The 19,027-nt window shown below is 36.9% G+C and overlaps 1 protein-coding gene across 2 annotated transcripts; it reads right to left on the bottom strand.

Moving 5' to 3' along the window:
* Nucleotides 1-382: 382 nt before the first annotated feature.
* LOC115437497 (uncharacterized) lies at nt 383-17,766 on the bottom strand. Of its 2 annotated transcripts, XR_003937937.1 has the most exons (4): nt 17,720-17,766; nt 15,577-15,676; nt 1,935-6,201; nt 383-396 (listed from the first exon to the last, which is right to left on the bottom strand). XR_003937937.1 is itself a non-coding variant. In XM_030160696.1 (3 exons), the coding sequence occupies exons 2-3, from the start codon at nt 15,674-15,676 to the stop codon at nt 2,498-2,500; spliced, it is 3,804 nt and encodes a 1,267-aa protein (XP_030016556.1). In that variant the 5' UTR covers nt 17,720-17,766; the 3' UTR covers nt 1,586-2,497. The 2 variants fall into 2 exon arrangements, 1 of the variants encoding a protein (XP_030016556.1); XM_030160696.1 differs by lacking the exon at nt 383-396 and having other exon boundaries at nt 1,586-6,201.
* Nucleotides 17,767-19,027: the final 1,261 nt, after the last annotated feature.

Genomic DNA, 19,027 nt, shown 5'->3' with positions numbered 1-19,027 from the left:
ACGATTGAAACTATTTGTAAATGACTGAATCATAACCAAGAGGTGGAATTACTGTAGCAGAAAGTTGAGCAAAAACATGTAAAAGTCACTGATGAAAACCTGAAAGTGTTTGGTTTTTGTCAGGTTTGGTTGTTTTAATGATGAGTTTAGGACATTTTCTGTCGTCGGCTTTCATTAATTTAAACCACAGGTGTCAACCATGTGGCCCGGCGGCCAAAACTGGCACCAGGATGAATTTGCAAAGTGCAAATTAGGGCATCAAACTCTACAATAATACCATAATAACCTATAAATAATGACAACACCATTTTTTTCTCTTTGATTTAGTGAAAAAACATTAAATTATGAAAATATTTATATAAAGAAACTATCCTTTAACAACAAAATGTGAATAACCTGAACAAATATGAACAACCTGAAATGTCTAAAGAAAATTAAGTGCAATTTCAACAATATTTTGCCTGTTACTAAATATTTTATGCCTCTGTAGATCTCATCTGTAATACCCATGTCTAACAGATAAGTCCAGGCATAATGATAAAATTGTACTTACATTTCTTAACAAATTTGATTTTTTTCAGGTTATTCACATCCATTTTGTTTGGATAGTTTGTAAATGTAAATATTGGCATAATTTAATGTTATTTTTTGCACTAAACAAATTTGGACTTGTCATTATGTATTGGCTATCATGCTATTATTTTACTGATCCGACCCACTTCAGATTAAATTGGGCTGAATGTGGACCCCGGAAGAAAATGAGTTTGACACCCCTGGTTTAAACCTTCAGTAGAAACGTTGACTTTCAGTTTATTCTCACTGAAGATAAATTGTGGGAAGCTCAGTTTTATTTTGTTTTTTGCTGAAAGTATGTTGTCGATTAGCAGAGGTGGGTAATCCCAGCTCCACAGAGTCAAAATCCTGCCGTGTATTGGTTCCACCTGTTCACTGAACACAGGTGATGCCACTAATTATCCCCTCGTCTACCTGGAGGAGTTGTGCTCATCAGAATGGGCTGGGTCAGTAGATGGTTGGAACAAATACGTGGGTAGGATTCTCTTGAGTAAGATTCCAGAGAGGTGAGTAACTGCTCCAGAGAGTAGAAGTCCTACCCACGTATTTGTTCCAACCATCCACTGACGCAGCCCATTCTGATGAGCACAACTCCTCCTCCAAGGAAACGAAGGGATAATGGGCGCTATGCACAGCCCCACTACTTCCTGAACCTAAGGTAGCTCCTTTATTTCCTGTCTTTCATTAGTGGACACACTGATTAATCCAGGTGTGTCTGCTACTTCTTGTTGTGACTACTGTGGTCAGACACACCTGGATTAATCAGTGTGTCCACTAATGAAAGACAGGAAATAAAGGAGCTACCTTAAGTTCAGGAAGTAGTGGGGCTGTGCATAGCGCCCATTAGTGGCATCACCTGTGTCCAGTGAATAGGTAGAACCAAAACATGGCAGGACTTTGACTCTGTGGAACTGGGATTACCCACCTCTGTCGATTAGTTGAATCAGTTTTAAGGATATTTGTCAGAAACTGTAACTTCAAACAGTTTTTGTTCCGTTACTCTGAAACAGCCTGTTCGTCTGGCATGAATGTTGTGACCAAACGGCGTCGTCGTGGTTTCATCCACCTCCGTTCGACCTTCAGGCAGCTTCGATGTGACTGTGCTTGATGACATTCCTGAACTGAACGAAAAATAAAGCTCGGACGCATTCCCAGAAAACCTGCCTCTTTGTCTGAAACCACAACATAATGAAAGATTTAGAAATACAGACATTTGTGATGATCTTATCTGCCTGAAGAACCACACAGCTCTGTTGGAATCAGGTTTTTAATCTCAAAATCAAGTTGTTTTTACAGGTGTTATATTGATATTTCTGTCCATTTAGTCCACAGTGAAATAAAACTTCAATCTTTATGAAAACATGGTGCTAATAATAAAACAAATGTATTCTACTTTAATGTTTTTAACTCCATTAAATGCAAATGTAGCGGTACATTAAGGACATGAAGCTGAAGAAGTCTCTTGAAAGAGAGACGAAACGTTTTCAAAAGAGCTAAACCAGTCCAGCTGAACCGAGAAGAACTACCAAGAAGAATGAGAACCTACACAGACATCTGAAGGACATGAAAAGCATCAAACATAAAAGAAGTAAAATCATTTCAATCATTTGTATTAAACATTTGACTGTTAATATGTTTAGTATTTTCTGGAATTCAGACACTTGTCATTACTTTGTTTTCTATATTTAACAGAACATGGATGGAATGCAGATATCAGACATCAGACATTTAACACATCAGACCAAATGTATCATGAAAACGCAGTCGATGTTGGCTTTTCACTCTGGTCATAGAGTTGCTCATGTAGGTTTTGTTTTCTGGAGGTTGGTCTGAGGGCGGAGCTTTAGAATTTATCGTTTCCTACAGTTTTGTTCTGCATTAAACCAATCACTAGAAGCTGCAGAACATTTATTTCACTTTGTATTTAAAGGGACAACCAGCCAGCAATTTTATTGAAAAATCCTTTCTTTTTTTCTTTTTCCTCATTCTGCCTTTCAGGAGATTGTTGCTGCTCTGTATTTGCGAGTTTATTTTGTCTTGCAACTTTGGAGATGACTTTGGCTCGGTCCCTCATGGCCTCCAGAGCCTGAATACGAGCCTGGAAACCCGGTTTGGCGTCAGTGTTTTCCGCTTGGATCAGCATGTCGATGTACTCCGGAGCGGTCAGAGGGTTGGGCCTCAGGGCGATCTCCTGAAGACGGGTCAAACACTTGGCAGACTGATCAATTAAGGACATGATCGTATCTTGGAGTAGCTCAATCTCCTCTTCTTGCCTTTCGATCAGTTCTTGAATGTTCAGCTTGTCTGACGTAGCCTGCTCATACTTTTCCTTCAGGGCTCGCAGCGTCTGCTTTTCTTTCCCTGAAACATACTCCCATCTGTACGTCTGGTTGAAGTGGATGTTCCAAGGGCATTTCTCAGGACAGATCTTACAATTCCCTGTCATATCCATTGCTGCGCATCTGTCTTTTTTTGCATCATCTTCAATTGCACATGGGTAATGGCAGGTTATGTTGCATTTTGCACAGTTGGTGATGAATTCTCCTTTCTTGGTGAGCTCCACCTTGACAGGTTGCACAACATCCACTTCAATCTCAAAATTCTCATTTGAAACCATGATGGTTTCATGCTCTTTGATTTTCTCTTTCGTTGTCTTTATTTCTTCAAGTTTTGCCAGTCCAGCTCTAACTTGTGGTTGCAAACCTTCAACTACTGTTTCAAGGTGCTTGCGCTCTTTGAGAACCTCTTTGGTCATCAGCAAGCTTTTGGTTGTCATTTGACCCAAAGCAGTGAAGAACTTCTCCATGCTCCTAAATCCCATATTCCAAAACATTTCATCAAAGTTGTCAGAGTCATCATCTGAGTCTTCACTGCTGGCCTTGGTGCACCTGTTGTCTGCAAACAGTGCAGAGTTGTTGAATTTGAAGTGGACAGGAAGCCCAAGGTCGTTTTTTGGGCATGGAACCTCAGAGACATTTATTGCCTCAAGAACCGGTGGCTGCTTCCCATCTGCAAAAGTCACAAGCATCTGAATGTTCTCGGCCACATCTTTGCCAAAGATGGAGAGCACAGAGTCAAAGACATATCGCTGTGTTGCTGTTAGTCTTGCAAGAGAAGCCTGAGTAACAAAACACAGTGCATCGATGTCACTGACTCCATTTGTGGAGGTGAAAAGCTTCCGGATCTGTTCAGTAATCTCCTTGTCTCTTGCTATTCCTCTGGTATCCCCAAACCCAGGTGTGTCCACAACAGTCAGAGAGAAGGGGATTTTAAAACCTTCTTGGTAGTTGACTTTGTACACAGTGACTTCAGAGGTTTGGCTTTCAGCTTGTGATTTTGAAAGATCCTCGTGGATTAGTTTGAATCTAAAATTGTCCTTCCATTCCATGCCAATGATGTAGTTGAACATACCATTGATGAGGGTGGACTTGCCTGATCCAGTCGCCCCAAGAAGCATGATTGTGCGATTATGCCTCATGCTGTCTTTGCCCAAAGAAAACATGCGGCAGCCATCTATATCAATATGTTTCTCCTTCAAAGGCAACTTGTAAAGTGTTGGGGAGTCAGAATTTATGTTCTTGCTAATATGCTTGAGGTAGTCAGCGAGGCGCTCAAATTCCCGCTTTGTTGTGCTGATCTTAATGGTGATGCTTTCTTTGCTTCTTCCGTCGACACCACAGTCACATCGGACTCTGACTGCGTATCCTGTCTCAGACTGAAGTCCTGAAATGATCACCTTTTCACTTCCTGACACCATTTGGTTCCATTGGAGATCTGCCTTATCATCTCCATCCATCTCAGTGTATTCTATGATGTAGCTCAAAATATGGACGTCCTGTCCGATCTCAGCAGGTTTCTCCCAGCTGATTGATATTTCACTTGAGTTTGATTCTGTTTGAGGTGTTCCAGGAGGGCTGCAGGGAAGGGTTTTACTGGGATCACTGACTTGAGCTGCAGGCCCTAGACCTACTGGAGTCACTGCTCTACATCTGAACATGTACTCTGTGTTAGGACTCAGACCACTCACTGTGGCCTCCTCAGCTTTAGGTGCTGTGGTTTGTTGCCATCCATCTTCTCCACAGACACAGTATTCAACACAGTAGGAGGTGATGCCTTCAACTCCAAATCTGGGTGGAGAAATCTTCAGAGTCACACTGTTGTAGCTCACGTCACTCACAGTTACTCTTTCAGGTTTTGAAGGCGGCTCAAAGTTGTCACTGACTGAAAATCCATCCTTATAAAGATAGATGCTTGAACCTTTGTGTGTCTCATCTGTTAAAGCCACTGTCAGGAACTTAATGTTCTTGTTCTCTTTGTTTGTTTCTGCAAAATCACTGAAGAGCTTTGCTTTGTTTCTCAGTGTATCTGTGACATCTTTTGAAAGATACCATTGTTCCTTCTCCACGTCATGGGATCGTGGATCTGCAGGGTTTCCAGTTTTTTCTGTTAAGTGGTTCTCTAAAGCAGACAGGTATGGTTCAGCATTACCCAATGACGTGAAGACAAAAGTCACTGCATGTTCTGTGCTGAAAACTTCCTCAATAAGAGCACTCTGAGAAGGGACGATCTTACTGTGTTTCATCATTTTTGTGAAAGATTTCAAAATGCAGATTTCTCTCTCTTTACAGTCCATCCACTCGTTCAGACTTTTGCTGTTGAAAGGAGAAGAATGCCGTTTTTTCAGGATTTCTGCGAGCTCGGCTTCATCTTCTCCTCCTCCTCGAATTGTTGGAAGTTTCTTAGCAAGTGTTCGTTGGAATTCCAGCTTGAACTCGGAGCAGAACGCTCTAAATTTTTTAACTTTTTGCCCGATCTGTGGGAACTGCTGTGCAGTGGTTGTTTTCACTGCATCGTTGCATCTCATTTCCAGCTCAACGAACTCCTCCAGGACACTTTGTGATTCCTGAATTAATCTTATACTGATCTCACGAACAAGTTTAGCAGCAGAAGAATCTAAAGCTGTCAAAGGCAGCAGCCAGACTTTGACTGGAACAGCCTTTTCATCATTGGGGCCCAGAAGTTTTGGCAGGCTTTGGTAGACCTCCACAGCATCCTGATAGGAGACTGGGCTTTTTTCAAGACGAAAATCTCCATGAAATTTGCAGGAAAATGTTTCAGTATTTGCTCTTTCTTGGTCATCCATTTTCAGGGAACCTTCACCTTCAATTGAGACAAAGGGGATTTTCTTGATCATTACTTTCAAGTTGCCCTGAATGTCCTGGTGCTTTTCGTTTTCAGACACCTCTCGATCAAACACAAAGAAGGCTTGTGCTCCATAAAGAATGCCTGTGACCACATGTGTGGCTATTCCTTTATCAAAGACATATGGATGCTTCACGTTTCCTCTCCCAAGATGATTCATTGTCAGTTCCTTGAATTTTGTGGTTGTGTTGTATTTCAGTGTTACTCTGGCCTGATTTTTGGATGTCTTATGGTCATTCAGGTATTTGGCTGAACCATCAACCTCAACGAGTCCACCCAGGAAACTTGCTTTCAGAGATGCTTCAACTTTCAGCGCAGAAGATTTGGCCTCAATTGATTCAGATGCAACTATCTCAGTTTCGCTGTTAGGTTTTGGTGTTTCTCTTGTATCTTTCTCCAGGTCCTCACGGTCCCATAAGGTCATGCCTGAAAGATGAAGAGAAAAAGTTAAACTGCTTTTATCTACATGGTGCTAAGGCTGGGAAAAGTGTCTTTGATACAAATCAGTGAAATTCTACTTCAGAAAATTAAATGGCAATGTCTACTGCCACAGTTCTGTGGCATGAAATATGGGTATGTCTATTTACCCAGAGCCAATCAAATATTGTCATTTGTACTAGGGCCAGTCATGGATGCTGTTCCATCAACTCATTCTCCTCTTGTTGCCACAGTACTGTGGTCATATATGGAGTATACTTCAGTTCATTCTTTTGTGCATTTTGCTACCACAGTACTGTGGCAACTGATGGAATATTAAGGTTGTAACAATATGAAAATTTCATATCAGGGTTATTGTGACCAAAATTATCACGGTTATCATTATTATCATGTTATTGTTGGAATTGTGCTCAAAATGTTCAAAAAGTACTGATACACACTGAAATAATTTAACCAAGTTGTATTTTGAAAACAAAAAAAAAAACAAATAAAATAATTGGTACAATGTACCTTCTGTTGGCAGAAACATTCAAATATTAACCCTTAGTGGTCTGAGTCTATTTTGTCTGTTTTTCAGTCCTTTTGATTTTGCCTTTAGATACTATATAAACAAATGTTTACTATACCCATGTTTGAGATCTGTTTTTTCTATATCATCTGCCTACTATTTTTTTTCCACTTTAACCGACTATATCAACATAAAAGAACAAAAAACACACAAAAATATATAAAATCCAATTTGAAAAATGTATATACTTTATTGCATAAATAACACACAGATGCTTAATGAACCTTTTCAAAGACTTCAAAAGTGAATATAGGTTCCAAATATTAGGTATATACAATTAAAATAATAAATTAAAACTATACTCAAATATTTGACATAAAAGCAGATCTTTACATAGGCGTTTTCTCCAGAACAGTGCGGTTATCAAACACGGTTATCATGATAATTAGAATTTAAACGGTAATTCTAACCGTCTGCATTTTTACCGTGGTTTATCGTTATACTGGTAATTGTTACATCCCTATGGAAGATACGACAAATTAGTGATGGTATGTAGTATAGAATAGGAATTATTGTTTTAAATACTCTATATGTTGTTTTATGGTGTTCTTTGTTCTGTGCAGTCAGTGAGGCTGGAGAAGGTGGGCGGAGCTACATGTTAGATGTGCCAGTGTTCCATGTGACTTGTCAGTTCTTTGTCAGTTCAGTGTATTGACTGCTGTGGTCTGAATTCTGCACTCTGAAGGTTATCCCAGTGGCTGATTGATATCAGTGTCAGATTTACCTACTGGTGCCCTTAGTGCTGTGTCCCGTTGCTCCCACCCCCTGTTTGAAAATCTTCTAAAAAAAAAAAAGCTACTGTGACCAGAAATTGGACCTGAGTCTTCTGTGCTGCAGTCCAATGCACTAGTGAATGAGCTAAATTTCCACTGGTGTTAAGTTTGACCTATTTGCTATCTGATTGCCTCGGTACTTTTCAGGATGTAACAAGTTACCAGTCTAGACATGATATAACGAGGGTGCTGATTGGCTCTGTGGTCATAGACAAACTGATATTTCATGCCATAGTACTGTCAGTAGCCACTTCGAAATTAAATAGTTAGCAAATTGCACAACAGGTTTTGATGCATAAAGGTGGAAGTCCTGGAAAAAATTCACTGACTCAGTATTTACTTGAGTACTTGAATATAAGTCTGTGTAAATTGGGGCTTTTTTGGATTAGCATCTAGTGGCCATCAATAGTATTACACATTAATGTATCATTGCAATAGAGTGAAAGTCCTCACCCCTTGAACAATGCAAATATAGTCTTTTATTTGTGAAACAGCTCTCAGGCTTTTCAGTTACCCATTATGCTTTGCAACCCCATGTGTTAAACAGTGACATTTTCAAGAACAGTCAGTGAAAATAAGATGTATTACAATGCATTGGGGAGCTACAATAGCATTAATTTTGTCAACAGCACTAAATAAGATTAAAATGCTAAGTTATGTTTGATAACTTGGCACAAAATGAAGCAAACACAGATGGTTGATTACTGATAAGTTATGTTTGGTAGTTGAGTACTGTTTGCACAAATATTGTAGACCACATTAAATGAACACCAGTTATGATGGTTGTGAGAAAGTTTTTCTTTCTTTGCCTCAGAGTGATTGCTAAGTTAGCAAACATTAGTGCTTGTTAAACAAAATTAACAGTATTCATTCAGGTTTTATCAAGGACACAACAACTAGATCCATAGAATAAAGTAAAAATATACACAATAAAAAGAAATTGCATGTGAATGTAGTTCCAAAATGCAGATCAAGTTCTTTTCTATCTACTGTGCTCTTTCAGAACTATTTTTCCAGTGATTTGCTGTTATTTCTGCTCAGATTTAGAATAGCTGTTACTACTAAGTATGGTAAAGAGCACTTTTACAATATGAGGAATTTGTCTTGGTGACAGGTGCAAACACAGTGGCAGAAGAAAGAATTAAATAAGTTACAGTAAGTACTGTTGAAAGGAATAAACACAGAGTTATTCCCATATATACAGGTATATACACTGCCTGGCCAAAAAAAGAGTCGCACATGCCATATTTGACTGCACCACCTTTGGTTTGGATAACAGGAGACATTCACTGTGACTTCTTTTTTGCCATAAAATGCTTATGTAGTGTCACAATAAGGTTCATAATATTTTTTACATCCATAGTTGCTTTAATCTTTGATTATTGATGATGGAGAATTGGACCGCTGCATCAAGTCTTCATCACATCCCAAATTAGTCTAGATTTTATAGTGGCTAATGCTTGTGTGAAAATGTCTGATTCTCCCTGAACCATTCTGACACAGGCCTGATGATCCTGGTTAATCCTGTCATTAGTCCAGTCTGTAAGACGTTAAAGACATGAGAGGACACTTACTGCATCAGAGTTAAATAACCTGTTACAGCTGAAACATTATCCACTGCAGTACTATGGAGAGAAATTTGTTCAAAACCAAAAGTAATGCATATTGCATATGCAACTTTTTTTTTGGGCCGGGCAGTGTACATTAAAGAACTAGAAGCACTCGGAGAGCGCAGACCTCCGCCAAGGCTGATCAGTGCCCCCCCCCCGTGGGCCCCCCCACCCCCGATCACCACCAAAATTTAATCATTTCTTCCTTATCCCATTTCCAACAAACCCTGAAAATTTCATCCAAATCTGTCCATAACTTTTTGAGTTATGTTGCACACTAACGGACAGACAAACAAACAAACCCTGGCAAAAACATAACCTCCTTGGCGGAGGTAATAAAATGTTTATCTTACAGAACATTCAGTCATTTTATTGTCACAAAATAATTGAAATTGTCATTTCTAGTTCTTATATAGCACAGCTGAAACAATTCATAATTTATTTTGTCATAATTATTCCGTTATTTTATTTGTCTATTAAGTTCATTTTCAAGGGGTTAAATTCTATTGGCTGAGCTGCAACATTCTGAGATCCTATTGGACAGAGGAAACTAATTCCCACCCCTTTATCAAATATTGGTTGGCCTGAGCAAAAAGCATAGAACGAGAAAACAACAGAAAACTATGAATAGAAAGTGAAATACAAGATTTCATTCGACGCCGGGTATGTGGGGAGAGACGGTAAGGACAGCTGATTCGACCAGTGACCGGTGTGGGAAGTTTGGAGTGTCTCCCGAGGTGAGTTTTTCAGCTAAGCTAACAGCTGCTAGCTAACTAGTAGCTGGCCTTATGTGCCGCGGTGTGTGACTAAAACTACAAGCCAACATGTGTACTATGTTGAATTAATGTTATTTCTTCGCTTTAATGGATGTTTATTGTAATGTGTGTATGGGGGAATTAAGCCCCAAAAGGCGAGTTGAAATTGTGGTTTTGCTTTTGAGTTGACTACATGTTCTTTCATACTGTCAGTACTAAATAAAATGGCGGTGCGCTGCGGCAATAAGCTTACCGGCGGAAACACTGATAAATAAATACTTGTACTGTTGGATCTGCTCCGTGTTAGCTTAGCGCTGTAGTGTTTGGTTTAGGTATTTGTCCATTTAACTGCTTGTTCTTTGGAATGTATTCTGTTGTCAAACAATCGTTGGTTTTTTACCGAGGTGAAGTTAGCAGCGGGTTGGATATTCGACGTACATTCAAAACCCATCGCCTTAGGGACTATCAATAAATTACTGCTCTTAATGTTTTTCTTCAATCGATTCTCAGTCATGTGACCCAGAGACTCCAAACAGATCTCAATTTATTGTAATAAAGAGGACCTTTAGGAAACACCACTTAATATTTCTCTCCAGTCTATGTTAATATTTTTTGTGAATAGTCTTCATATTTTTTAATAAAAATGTCTTTTTTTTCTTCAATAGCTTCTCAGTCATGTGACCCAGAGACTCCAAACCTGTCTCAAATTATTATAATAAAGAGGACCTTTAGGACACAGCACTTAATATTTCTCTCGAGTCTATATTAATATTTTTTATGATTATTATTCATATTTTATAAATTAAAGTCTGTTTTTCTTCAAAAGCTTCTCAGTTATGTGACCCCCAGACTCCAAATGAGTCTCAAATTATTATAATAAAGAGGACCTTTAAGAAAAACCACTTAATATTCCTCTCCAGTCTATATTAATATTTTTTATGAATATTATTCATATTTTTAAATAAAAATGTCTTTTTCTTCAATAGCTTCTTGGTCATGTGACCCAGAGACTCCAAACCAGTCTCAAATTATTATAATAAAGAGGACCTTCAGGAAACACCACTTCATATTTCTCTCCAGTCTATATTAATATTTTTTATGAATATTATTCATATTTTTAGATAAAAATGTCCTTTTTTCTTCAATATTTTTTGGTCATGTGACCCAGAGACTCCAAACCAGTCTCAAATTATTATAAGAAAGAGGACCTTTGAGAAACACCACATAATATTTCTCTCCAGTCTATATTAATATTTTTTTTGTGAATATTATTCATATTTTTACAAAAAAGTCTATTTTTCTTCAATAGATTCTAAGAAAAAAATGATGATGAGACTGATTTGGAGTCTCTGGGTCACATGACTGAGAAGCTATTGAAGAAAAACAGACATTTTTTGTAAAAAAAAAAATTGAATAATATTCATAAAAAATATTAATATAGACTGGAGAGAAATATTAAGTGGTGTTTCCTAAAGGTCCTCTTTATTGTAATAATTTGAGACTGATTTGGAGTCTCTGGGTCACATGACCAAGAAGCTATTGAAGAAAAACATTTTTATTACAAAATATGAAAAATAATCATAAAAAATATCAATATAGACTCGAGAGAAATATTAAGTGGTGTTTCTTTAAGGTCCACTTTATTATAAAAATTTGAGACTGATTTGGAGTCTCGGGGTCACATGACCAAGAAGCTATTGAAGAAAAACAGACATTTTATGAAAAAATATGAATAATATTTATAAAAAATATTAGTATGGACTGGAGAGAAATATTAAGTGATGTTTCCTTAAGGTCCTCTTTATTATAATAATTTAAGACTGGTTTGGAGTCTCTGGGTCACATAACGGAGAAGCTATTGAAGAAAAAGAGACATTTTTATTAAAAAAATATGAATAATGTTCATAAAAAAATATTAATATAGACTGGAGCGAAATATTAAGTGGTGTTTCTTAAAGGTCCTCTTTATTATAATAATTTGTGACTGATTTTTAGTCTCTGGGTCACATGACTAAGAAGCTATTGAAGAAAAAGACATTTTTATTAAAAAATATGAATAATATTCATAAAAATATTGATATAGACTGGAGAGAAATATTAAGTGGTGTTTCCTAAAGGTCCTCTTTATCATAATAATTTGAGACTGGTTTTGGAATCTCTGGGTCACATGACTAAGAAGCTATTGAAGAAAAACAGACATTTTTATTAAAAAATATGAATAATATTTATAAAAAATATTATTATAGATTGGAGAGAAGTATTAAGTGGTTTTTCTTAAAGGTCCTCTTTATTATAATAATTTGAGACTCATTTGGAGTCTGGGGATCACATGACTGAGAAGCTTTTGAAGAAAAACAGACATTTTTTTAATAAAATATGAATAATAATCATAAAAAATATTAATATAGACTCAAGAGAAATATTAAGTTGTGTTTCTTTAAGGTCCACTTTATTATAAAAATTTGAGACTGATTTGGAGTCTCAGAGTCACATGACCAAGAAGCTATTGAAGACAGACATTTTTATTAAAAAAATATGAATAATATTCATAAAAAAATATTAATATAGACTGGAGAGAAATATTAAGTGGTGTTTCCTAAAGGTCCTCTTTATTATAATAATTTGAGACTGATTTGGAGTCTCTGGGTCACATGACTGAGAATCGATTGAAGAAAAACATTAAGAGCAGTAATTTATTGGTAGTCCCTATGGCGATGGGTTTTGAATGTCCGTCGAATATCCAACCCGCTGCTAACTTTGTATTATACAGAGTACAATGGAAACAGAAAAAGTACAGTACAAGATTAATATAACAACATGAACAGAACATAGCCAGGGGACAAAATATGCATGCAGAAATCATATATTAGTTTATGCAAAGATCATAAGTGTTACATAGATCAGTGGTTTTGATAGCTTTTTTTTATTTTGAGAATGCTGAATACTTGAAATATATTGAGTAAGCTCAGTTTTAAAGATTAAAAAGGAAGGTTTGTGATTGGAGAATTTGGATTTATGAATGTGATATTTTGGTAAAAAATAGAATTAGATTGATGATGTAATATTGATCTGATTTTTTTTTTTTTTTTTTTTTTTTTTCGCTTTTAGCTGACGTTCTTCTGGTTAAGTGGCTGTATAGGTACAGTTGGCAACAACGTCACAGCTTGGGGGTGGGGAAAACAATCACCCCCCCATCTGCTATAATGTAAAAATGTGAAATTTCAACTTAATTTGCTAATGCTAACAAGTTGTCATGACGTACTTTGAGTCGCTATTGCCTTCTGACAAAGATCGGTATTAAAAAACTAAATCTACTAGGATTGGGTTGTTGTCCATACATTTTAAAAGACTGTGCAAATGATCCGACTCAGTGGAATGAAGTGACGTTTCCAGACATCTGCTACTTAATCCAGTCACCCGGTAAGGGACTATATCACTTGGTTTAGATATGATGAATTAAACTTAACATAATTTCAGTACCTGACATTAAATAGACAAATTAATTTTAATTAATGTTGTTCTTGGTCCAATATGATGTGAGGTTCTTTTAGCTTTGCAAAGAAACAGGCAATAGTACAACGGCGTATTAGGGCCACATAAGAAAATAAAAATGCTTGTCACTATGAGAATAAAGTCGTTATATTTCGAGAATCAAGTCATAATATAATGAGAATAGTCGTAGTTTTATAAAACTCATTATTTAATGAGAATAAAGTTGTAGTTTGAAAAAAACTCATTTAATGAGAATAAAGTCGATATATTTCGAAAAAAGTCATTATATAATGAGTAAAGTTGAAGTTTTAAAAAACTCATTATTTAATGAGAATAAAGTCATATTTTGAGAATAAAGTCATAAAATAATGAGAATAAAGTCACAGTTTTAAAAAACTCATATAACGAGAATATAGTCGTACTTTTATGAGATTAAAGTTCTAATGTTTTGAAAATTCAACAGAGTTTCCAGTTTTACAGCGAACGCAACATGAGAAGCAGCAACTTTCACTTCTGTTGGACTCCAAAACTCGGAGTAGAATCCTCAGTTTCTTCAGAAACAACAAACCTTATAGCTCTGGTGTCACCTCTGATAGTCCTGCAGCCGACCACTTTGTCAGTTTCTCCTCCACAAAGGAGGCGATTTGCTACAAATCAGTTTGTTTCTTACAACAAAACAAACCCAAACGTGTGCAAACTGGCTTCAAAGTCCTTAGACTAATGATAATGTGTTGATGAGGGGATAGGCTCAGGGTTTGTCTGCGTGTAAACCCCAAATGAAAAAATAACTTCACAAAATGTTCCAAGTTCTCCATTATTTGATGAGTGGGTATGGCTTTATTCTCATTATATCTTGACTTTATTCTTGAAATAGTATGATTTTATTCTTGTTAAATTATGAGTTTTTAAAACTATGACTTTATTTTCATTATATAATGACTATTTTTGTTAAATAATGAGGCTTTTTTGAAACTAGGATTTTTTTCTCATTATATAATGACTTTATTCTTGAAATATTATGACTTTATTCTCGTAGTGACAAGCATTGTTATTTTCTTTTGTGGCCCTAATACACCGTTGTACGATAGAGATGTCCTTCAAATATAGCCCATATTTGATTTTATGTTTGGAGTACATGAGAGCCAGCACTTTTTTTTTTAACATATTCCATACTCAGTAAAGAATTTTAATCCGTACTTCTACTTTTACCAGACTTTTGTACACAAGAATCTATACTTCTGCTTAGGTACTGAATGTGTACTTTTGTACATGTTGTGAGGAAATCTGCACAAATTAAAAATGTAGTACAAAGTTCACTAGCGATTAACAATTAATCTAATATTCCTTATCCCCCTGACATAGTCTAGGATTGTTTGGAAATGGTTCACATCCATTAAACTGATCTGAAATGAAGTGCTGACTGCAGACATACACAGGTTTTGTTGTTGAGTCCATAATCTGACAAACTCGGCCTCTCTTCTGATAGTTTGAAGCCATTTTGTCCTCCTTTGTGGTTCTGTTTTATTATTTGGTTAAATGTGAAACTTTTAATTGCTGATTTTTTTGTTTATTTGCGGTGCAAAAGAGCATACAGCAACTCTTCAGCATTATGACTAATGGCAGAGACCGGTTTGTTTTCCCCCTCCACTCTAACCAGATGTGATGTTTGTGGCCGTTCTCATTGTTGCTGACTGTATCTATAGAACCACTTTCACTTGGTCGATATGTTTGTTGTTGCTGCAACAGTGGCTACGTGGAGCTCCACTTCCCACAGTGCACATCACGACAAAATTCCGAAAATGCCCGAGTGACCTACGGGCTCTGTTTGTAAACACATGGAGTGTTTATGGTTGAGTGCGCTTCGAAATTGTCAGAATGCCTGTGTTTTCTATAGAATCACCTCAGTGATCCCAGGTCAGACACTTATTGTATCAAGTTATTATTTTACCTTTTGATAAGGATTTAATGTAATGTGTAAGTTTAATCATGTCAGTTAATCATTGGAACACATCAACAGGCTAATATGTAAATGTGTAAATGGGTATGTGTGCTTCGGTTTCATTCTATGGCCTCGTGTACATATTTAATGGTTACTCTCGTAGGATTGGAGAGGATCAGGAGGATAGCATCAGTTGTCATTAGTCTTTTTAAACGTGAATTCTTACTGGGGACGAGTGCGTCTCGTCGACAGTCGTACAGCATCCCGAGGTTAAAAGGTCGACCAAGAGCCGCCATCTCGATGGGTTTTCCAGCTGCAGGATCCATCTGAATGAAAGGAAACAGATGTTTAATTCGGGTCATTCCATCCCAAATCGACCAGATTTCAGAAAGTGCCCCGCATGACCCCTTCAGAAAATTCTGAAAAAATTCAAATCTTAGCTACATTTCTGTCATTGACCCTGGTGAAATTGGGTCAACTGACCAGCTCCATCCATTTCTGAGAGGTCTCTACTGCAGGCATCAACCTGAGCCAGTTCTGGGAAATCTATAATTATTCTATCTGAACCATCATGCAGTTCCACACTCTAGTTCAAATATCTCAAGTATTATAACTTGTGCAATAATCAATGCCATTATACTGTTAAAAATGCCATTTACACCTACGTTTGTACACAATTTAAAGAAAATATAATCATGCAGTAAAAAAAATATTAAAAATAGAACCAGTTATATCCCAAAGCTAAAATTTTGTGCACAACATCTTGAAACATATATGAAGACATGGTAAAAATTTCAAAATTTTCATTAACTGGCCATATGGTAATTTGGGTGCTCAAATAGTGTTTTTGTGAAAAATTGAAATCGACCCACTTTATTCATTGCCTCACAGCAACGCTTTTCATTGAAATGTAGTCCTTTTGCAGTATATTGTTGCATCTGGACCTTAAGAATTCATGCAAAAAAAATTAGGTCACTACATTCATCCATTATGGCACAGTGCAAGCCTGAAGAGAGAGGACATTTGGAAGAATTAGCCTTTTGGCCTGATTTCAAGGCCTCATGGACCAAACATGAAGGCACCTACAATTATGTTGATGCAAAATATGGTCTTTTCAGGGGGATTTCACCCCAGACAGTAAGTTTCAGCAGTGTGGCTTGAATACTTAAGGAGATATAGCTGGTTGAAAAAGCAAATTTGCAAAATTAAAAAAAAAAACAATTTTCAAAGGGCTGTATCTCCTAAACTATTACAGATATGACATAAAAATTTTGGATGTGTTCGTTTATCTGGTAGGTGAACGTGTGAATTTTTTCTGAATTTTCTGAGGGGGTCATGTGGGGACCATTAGTTGAATTGCCGTGGAATGACCCCTTAGCACTCCTGATGTCTGACAATGTCAGGTGAAGTGGACCAGCTGAAGTCAAATCACAGCATAAACTGTAGTGACTTTTATAAGTTTGACGGTTAACCAGATAACGTAGACAGAAAATTTAAATTCCAGATTTGTAATTAACTGTTGTTAAATCACTGGAATCTGATTGGAGCGGTTTCATCTATAGGTTTAGAAATGGGAAATGGAAATGGGTGCATTGTGTATTTCCAATAAGATAATGTATGAATGAAGACATCACTCATTTTATGAAGTGCTTAATCCCGGAGCCTAACCCAGATACCAGTGGGCGAAGAAGGGGTACACCCTGGACACGCCACCAGTCCATCACAGGCACATGTAAAATATATAGACAACCAGTCAATTTAAAATACACAGACATGATTGACCATATATACTGATAGATATACACTGAACATGCTGTAAATATGTCACAAAGTGATGAGACATTAATGTAAATTTGACACATGACATTGCTGTACAGTTCCCGCTCCCTTCTTTTACCAGGAACTTTAATGTACATTTATTATATCATTCATATTCCATATATTCATATATCATTCAGAGCTAATGAATCATCCCGGACAAACATTTACAAGCAAATATTTTGTAAATAATAGTTAGGAAGCAGTGGAGTTGATGAGTAAAGCTCTTCCTGATATGCTGTTTGTGTAGTGTTGGCAGATCTGATGAACTGAGCATCAGTTACACTTTATCTCTGATCTTTATCGCTGCATTGGTTGACTCTTGACACTGTCCTTTTGTCAAGTCAGGGTTAGATTTAGGTTTGACCTGACTCACAAACTAGAAGAGCATCCCTTTGAAACCAAGTCTAACACAAGCATTTTAGACTTCATCTTTTGTTAGCAAACCTAACCTACAGAAAGACTGACTGTAGCTCATTTAACACCACACAGCAAAGACAAACAGCAGAGCTGATAAAATGCCAAACCATGTAATAATGGTCAGTACTCACGGCAGGAATGTGTGTGTGATCCTCTGGAGCTCAGCCGTCGTAGCACACTCTTTATTCTGTCAGAAAAGGAAACTCCCCCTCATGTATATTCATAAACAGCAGGTGGTCCTTAAGAGAAACCAGCTGATTTCTCAGAAATGGTCTGACCTAAAGACAAGCAGAGAAGTGCTTACACACCCTCTGTAAATACATCTGGTGGCAATAATGCAATAAAACAGGTTTAATTAGGTGTGGTTGTGTTCTAAGGTATTTACTGAACATGTTTTTGGTTCATTAAGTCATCAAGTCAGCTTTAATAAAATCACTTAGAACATGAAAAAGATCTGAAATCCACTATTAGTTTCATTTTTCTCTGAAGAGGAACAGAGTATGGTCACAGGTTGGTCACTGTGTTATGTAAAAGGTCATTTTGAACAAACAGAGGCCGTTACTCTGATGCTTTATATTGTGATCATCAAATATAGGCTGATACATATTTTCAGTATTCATTTAGTTTCCACTGGACTAGACTTGCACTCATTTATTCATCTGAGCAAACACTGGCTGTCAGTATGTAGAAGATGCAACAAAACTAGGGATGCACCGATACCACTTTTTTCCAGACCAAGTACGAGTACTTACATTTGAGTACTTGCCGATACTGGGTACCAATCCTAGTACTTAATAATCCCATTTACTTTTATCACCGTCATTTATTTCGTTACATCTCCACACTCTTCACACTCCACACACATTATTCCTCCTCCTCGTACCTGCTGCACTGAACTGTGAATGTCACACAGCTGTAAGTGGTATCGGTGCAGATGTATCGGATTACTTTTACGAGTACGAGTACAAGTACACACACTGAGTATCAGAGCCGACGCCCAATACTGGTATCGGATTGGTGCATCCCTAAACAAAACCAGCCCTTTGAGTTTGCTGCATCTTTTACATTAGGTTTTTTTTTTGTCTTGTGTCTTGAACAGTGTTTTATCTTTTTACATCTGTTGTGTCATTTCCATCTTTCTTTTTTTTTTCACATCATTTTCATCTTATTGCATATATTACAAATCACTGCAAATAACATTAACTGAGGAAGAAAAGCCTTGACTGATTCAACATAATTTAATAATTTTTACCCCAAACTTTAAGTGAAAACTTCATGAATCCATTAAAAGTCTGAATGTGAAGGAGTTAAATGTTTGCAGTGGTATTTATTTTGGAGTCATATCAAATCTGAAACTGAAAGTTGAAGTTACAAAGTGCTTGGAGCAGGTGGATACAGTCAAAGGCATTTTCTTTAGTTTCACTTTCAACAATGAGAGG

This window comes from Sphaeramia orbicularis, chromosome 17 (assembly GCF_902148855.1).
Source record: "Sphaeramia orbicularis chromosome 17, fSphaOr1.1, whole genome shotgun sequence".
NCBI lineage: Eukaryota > Metazoa > Chordata > Actinopteri > Kurtiformes > Apogonidae > Sphaeramia > Sphaeramia orbicularis.
Note: the sequence above shows the minus strand (reverse complement) of the source record. Positions and strands in the feature narration are given on the sequence as shown.